At 29.3% G+C, this 6,399-nt stretch overlaps 1 protein-coding gene across 1 annotated transcript; it reads left to right on the plus strand.

Annotated features, from left to right (window-relative positions):
- Window positions 1–2,377: 2,377 nt before the first annotated feature.
- Window positions 2,378–6,162, plus strand: LOC125823272 (uncharacterized). Its single transcript, XM_049502664.1, has 7 exons — window positions 2,378–2,580; window positions 2,881–3,058; window positions 3,151–3,423; window positions 4,636–4,764; window positions 5,199–5,617; window positions 5,694–5,748; window positions 6,115–6,162. Exons 1-7 carry the CDS (start codon window positions 2,387–2,389, stop codon window positions 6,160–6,162), a joined length of 1,296 nt encoding a protein of 431 aa, XP_049358621.1. The 5' UTR covers window positions 2,378–2,386.
- Window positions 6,163–6,399: the final 237 nt, after the last annotated feature.

The raw sequence follows: 6,399 nt of genomic DNA on the forward strand, positions 1-6,399 counted from the left end.
TTGCTTTCTTCTTAAGAACATCAAAAAAAAAATTTAGTTTGTCTTCCGAATCATTCATCTGATAACTTTCAAAGCTTCTTCAAGTTGAATACGGCATATTTTTTAAACGGAATTTTTCAAAATTGACGACTATAAATTTGTCGCATCCAGTGAACAATCGAAAAACAATCAGATATTTTTTTTCGATTTTTTTTATTTGTTTGGATGAGATATTCGTATATGTCGAGTACAAGAGTGTTATTTTTTTCTGATTGAATCAGTGAAATCTTTGTATGTATTGGGATTTATAGCTTTTTTCAGTTATTTTGTATCCAAATTATGATGTATAACGAATGGGGTTTTTTTTTTTTTAGTTTAGTAGCTGTTTTTTCTGTTTGAATGCATACAATAATTTGTATCCCATTAAGTTAATGTAACTAATCGATCATGAACTATATGTTGAATACAACAATATATGAATACAAAAGTGAGATGAAAATACAAAGTGAGATTGAATATAAAGTTGTGAATACAAAAGAAATACTTTCTTCATTTGAAATACAAAGTGACTTTGAAAGGTAAAATACAAACTAATAGATCATGAACTATATGTTGAATACAACAATATATGAATACAAAAGTTAGATGAAAATACAAAGTTATAAATACGAAGTGAGATTGAATATAAAGTGTGAATACAAAAGAAATACTCTCTTCATTCGAAATACAAAAGTGACTTTGAAAGGTAAAGTAGACACATAAAATACAAAACTTGTTGGTATACAATTAGGTAGAATACAAAACAAAAGAGAAATACAAACTTGTTCACATATAAATTGAGATTAAAATACAGAATGAATACCCAATAAAATACAAAATTGTTAGCATACAGTTAGGATGAATACAAATTAAGAAGGAAATACAAACATGTTGGTATACTAATTGAGATTGAAATACAATGTAAAAACAAAAAATGTAAAACTTTTTGATATATATAGATAGAATGAATACACAATTAAATTGTTGATTCAGACATTGTAGACATACATATGCTTTCTCCGAATTTAAAACCATAAAAGCAAATATAAATGTATTAAAAATCAAACAAAATAAACATATGAATGGATTTGTAGATTTTAATAATTCTGAAAATATTAAAACGAAATCAGAAAAAAATGTTTAATCGACTAAAATCTGAAATACATAAATATTAGATGAATAGGTAAACAAACTTGCATAAAAATAAATAAAGTTGAAGAATAAAAAACTTAAAACAATAACAAAAAGTTTAATTTTAAAAAATGTACTTCTCATGGCAATTCTCAAATAGTAATAGCAGAGATTCTGCTCTACAAGGCAATAGGATATGAGAATACCATTTTCGGATAATAAAGCAATATGATTCTTTCGAAGAAAGACTCAAACTGCTAAAAAATCAACAAAAATGCCTTAATTTTTGATGATTTTTTTCACATTTTGGGTTATGCGGCTATCAAATCAAACCCGCCCCAAATTCTAAAGTGAATCATCAGGTAATAGGCCGCAGACCTTACTCCAATGGACTATTTCGATAAAAAATCGACTCCAAGAACAAAATATACATAACTAAGCAAACACAACTCAACAAATTAACTTAGAACAAAGAAAAAATAGAAGAGTTAGGTACCAGCAAAGCCGGCGATGGAAGAAGGTAAAGGACGATGTAAGGCTTTTATAGATCTGGATGGCGGCGTAAATTTGGACTTTTTTCAATGGGAAAATTTTCAAAACAACAATATTTTAGCTTTTAGAGAAAATTTCTTGAATTAAAATATATATTTTGATGAACAATTTGTGAGCACCTTGAAGAAAGAATCTAGAAACGTGAAAAAGGGATAGAAATGTGAAAGGTGGGGTAAAAACGTGAAAGGTGAAGAAGGAAGGTTAATGGGTATTGGTAACTGATTGGTTTAGAATTTGGTCCAATATAGGATTGTTTTCATAAATAAAATTAATTTTAAATACTAAAATCTGAATACATATTATTTTTTAAAATATTGTCATTCTGACATTTTAAATAAATATTTTAAAGTGTTGTTATTTTAACTAAATATGTTAGGTATTATGACTTAATTGTTAATTTTCCCGGGAATATATATATATATATATATATATAAATATATAGATACGTGGGTCCCTTTTTTTTTTCTCTCTTGGGCCGTCCATTCCCTTTTAACTTAGGAAGCAGATGCAGGCTAACCAAATATTGACCCTATAAAACTTGTTAACCGGTAGCATAAGCTGTACAAGTTCCACCAGAGAGAAACCAAAAAGAGGTATGTTGTTTTTCTCTTTTATCGTTATAAAAATTAATAATTTGGCCGATAGATTTGACAGTATCAATTTGTCGTAGGTTTATAAAAGATCTATGGACACTTTTGGTTATACGGTTAAGAGAGAGCCACAGGATGTGAAGGTTGAACATGAAAGATCTATGGACACATTTGGTTATACGGTTAAGAGAGAGCCACAGGATGTGAAGTTTGAACATGAAGGATCTATGGACACTTTTGGTTATACGGTTAAGAGAGAGCCACAGGATGTGAAGTTTGAACATGAATTGTAAGTTTATTTTCACATGAATTTATGTTTATTGACTCTTAATTATTGCCATTAATCCTTCCCCTTTTATATTCTGTGTGAATTTTCTGACTCCTAGTTTGTTGAATCAAGCAATAATATTTTTCATACCCAAAAATTGGATTAGGTCAAGTCTTAAGTTCAAGAAATATACTTGTGTTTGATTTGTTCTTCCATTAATTCTATTTTCTATATTCTATCTTGTAGTCTAGAATTCAACAACATAAATTGACTTGATACTAAATAAATGTTTAATTTCTTCTGTTTCAATTTATCTACCAGGCAAGAACCAAATAATAATGAATTTGGCAAACCAGAATCAAATAATAATTTCAAATTTGAAAAAGGGAAAAGATCCAAGCGCAAGCGCAAATTCTATGGCAGTACACCAGAATCAAATAATAATTTGAAGAAAAATGGACAAGATTTCAAGCACAAGCAACAATATAGTGCTGTTCAGGTCTACTCAAACCCTCCCTTTAAATTAATTATTATTTTGGTAATATGTTTTTTTAAAATTTTTTTTTTTTTTATCAATTTATGCCTTTGCAGTTAAATAAAATTCGAAATTCTATAGAAAGGAACATCGACAAACAACTTCCCGGTACTGGTTTTAAGAACTTTGCAGCAGCATCTATCCTTATAAATCCTTCTCATACTGATCTACCAAATCTAATTCAAAGCCGGTGGAAAGACTTTACTCCAGAAGAGTATGTTGAGCGTGAAATTTGGATTCGGTTTAATAAATTTCCAATGTCAAGACCTCTCTTATTATTTGAAGAATTGGATGATGATGTTAAGGTTTTTATTCCTATGCAATTAGAGGCAAGAAAAATTTATTACAATAATATTAGAAAGGTGGTGGAAAGGCGGTTTAAACAAGGACCCAAGGAAGATGTGCTTTGTGCATTCGCAATATATTTGTGAGTAATCATTTATTTTTGTTAGACTATTTTATAAGAATACTCAATAAAATTAGTGGCCTATATATATTTATTTGTGAGTAATCATTTTTTTTATTGACTATTCTTATAAAATAGTCTAACAAAAATATTTTTGAGTAATCATTTATTTTTGTTAGACTATTTTATAAGAATACTCAATAAAATTAGTGGCCTATATATATTTGTGAGTAATCATTTATTTTTATTGACTATTCTTATAAAATAGTCTAACAAAAATATTTGTGAGTAATCATTTATTTTTGTTAGACTATTTTATAAGAATACTTAATAAAATTAGTGGCCTATATATATTTGTGAGTAATCAGTAATCATTTATTTTTGTTAGACTATTTTATAAGAATTTTAAATTTTAGTTACTAACATGTTAGTCATTTGTCTGCACTTGGATGATGTTATAAAAACTTTATTTAGATGTTATAAAAACTTTATTTATTAATATGAATATTTGAGTTGTTTTATTTGAACTTCTAAAAAATTTGGATTGTTTTTTTTCTTCATTTTTAATACTATAATTTTTTTCTGTACTCTTTTTTGTACAATCTTCAAAATATTGTTTTAAGTGAAAGTAATATCATAAGATTCACTTCTAATTTTTTTTGGGAGGCCGCACACTTGAGTCACTCATGTTCTTTTCTTCTCTTAGCATTGTTTTGTAATACTCCCTTTTCTTCAATTTATTTGTCCAGTTATGTTCTCTTTGATCACAAACTTTTTTAATTACTTTTCAAATATTTTGTATTGTTAACTATTGCGACTTATAGTAATTTCTAGATACTTTCTAAATGGGAAAAAGTCTTTTTAAAAAAAAATACATATAAGATTTATATCAAATTTACATAAAAAGTAGGTTAGTTGACCCTCATACTTTGAATCGAAAATTAGTTTTCCAACACTAAACTTCTTCATTTTTCTCAGTCGCAAGTCTCAAGAGGATGTCACATATAATTTCCCTGATATGACAAGACAAGAGGTGCTAGAGCTATTCTTTTTTTCTATTTGTCAGTACCTTTTGACGGGTCCATTTGTTTTTTTGCTTGCTCATTTTCTCTCTCTTTTGTTTGTTGTTTTTAAGGTATATGATACATGCCTTTTGCGCTATAGTGCAATGCCAAGGCAAAAGCAAAAAGAATATGAGGAGAAACGGATAATTGAGGACGGTGGAATATGTTTGCATCGTTTTGATATGTTCGGGAAAAAATGGGTAAGTCGTATGTTTGGTCATTAGTCGTATTTTCTCAAATGTCTTAGTGTAGTTTCATTCTTTCAACTGCACACTTACGGGACTATTTTGAACATACATTGAAGCATAATTGATCATTTATGTCATTTTCTCTATAAGTTTAATATACAAACTTGCTGTGAATTTTATGAGAAAATGATACTGTATAGCTGCTCCCAAAATAATAACCAAAAAATGTATTATTATTGTATATGTATACATTTTTGTATGTTATGTACAAGACATTTACAAAAAATGCAAATAGTTTTGTTCGACTAGCCAGTTTTTATACTTGTTTTTGCCCTTTCTAATAACCGTGGCCGAATGTAGTTTTCGTTTTGGGATAGACGTGTGATTTTGGTAATTAAAGGACGACTCCATTTCATGTGATGTTTGATTGAGATTGTTTTTTCTAGTCAAAGTTATTGCAACCTGGAGATGTTAAAGTAAAGCACGCGTCAAAGGAGAAAATTGAAGCTTACTTAAAACAGATGCCAAGGACAACAAAAGTTGAGGTCGTAGAAAGAGAAGGAGGACAATTTATAAACGTTCTGGATATTAAACGTTGCAATGAAAGTAAGCTTGTAAAGCTAATCAACTGCAGGTGGAAGGATTTGACAGAAGCAAAGAATTTTCAGGATGAAGTAACTCGAGCTTTTAGAGGCCGGGTGATACCAGTGAAAGATATTAATGTGGCTTGGAAAAATTTGGGAAACAACCTGAGGGTGAAAAACTTCAAGCAAACAATGTTTAAAGTAGCTATTTTCACCGAGGCCGAATATGCAATGCAGTGCCGGTTGAAAGAAGGCGTGCTTTACCCTTTCTCTTCATATTAGTAAGTAAATATATTATTTTGCTCGTCTCTTATTTTTATAAATTTCAACATTGGATAATGTTGTCTCTTTTTGTAGTTGCGAGTTTGAGGACGTTGTCAAAACTGAATTCCCTGATATGACAAAAAAGGAGGTGAGCTAGCTATCAACAAATTCACATTGATTTCCCCTTCTTTTTTCTTTAATCTTCTCATCGATTCATTTTTGTTGTTTTAAGGTATATGATACTTGTCTTTTACGCTACGTTATGGCACCAAGGGAGATTCGACATATATATAAAATACTGAGCACAAGAGATGAGTGCAGAAAATTGTGCGATTCTCGTTTTGGGGAAACTCTACGAATATAAGTTGTTGTATTTCGTGCATTAGACTGTTGCTTGTAAAGTTAGAATAGTTGAATTTGCATTTGTAGTTGTTGTCGTAGTAGAGCGGTCTTCTCTTCTCTTACTCCGCTACAACGATTGATGTTTTGATTCATTTGTTGCTCCCCTTTTTAGTCTGAAGAGGGAATGTTTGTTTATGTCTTCATTGTTGCAACAAGGTAGCTTGGATATCAATTTGTTATGAAAAATAATTATTCCCTCAAAATATGTTTCATTTTATGTGATTGTATTTTGGTTGGATATGGAGTATTTTAAGAGAGTTCTTGTCTAAATCTTGTGGTTTCAAAGATGTGTGTGGTAAAGGTGAAAATTTTGAAGTTTAAACAATTCTCACTAGTCACTAGTATATAATCTAATTCATTTTATGTGATATATAATCTATTTTTACCTTGTATTTAA

The sequence above is a fragment of the Solanum verrucosum genome, unplaced genomic scaffold (assembly GCF_900185275.1).
Source record: "Solanum verrucosum unplaced genomic scaffold, falcon-dt-bn FXZP01000214.1, whole genome shotgun sequence".
Lineage (NCBI taxonomy): Eukaryota > Viridiplantae > Streptophyta > Magnoliopsida > Solanales > Solanaceae > Solanum > Solanum verrucosum.

Excerpts from the sequence above, each read along its gene's own strand:
- LOC125823272 (XM_049502664.1), top strand. The coding sequence starts at position 2,387 with ATGGACACTTTTGGTTATACGGTTAAGAGAGAGCCACAGGATGTGAAG. Across the intron at positions 3,059-3,150 it reads AACAATATAGTGCTGTTCAG|TTAAATAAAATTCGAAATTC; the intron begins GTCTACTCAAAC and ends ATGCCTTTGCAG. Across the intron at positions 5,749-6,114 it reads CTGATATGACAAAAAAGGAG|TCTGAAGAGGGAATGTTTGT; the intron begins GTGAGCTAGCTA and ends TCCCCTTTTTAG.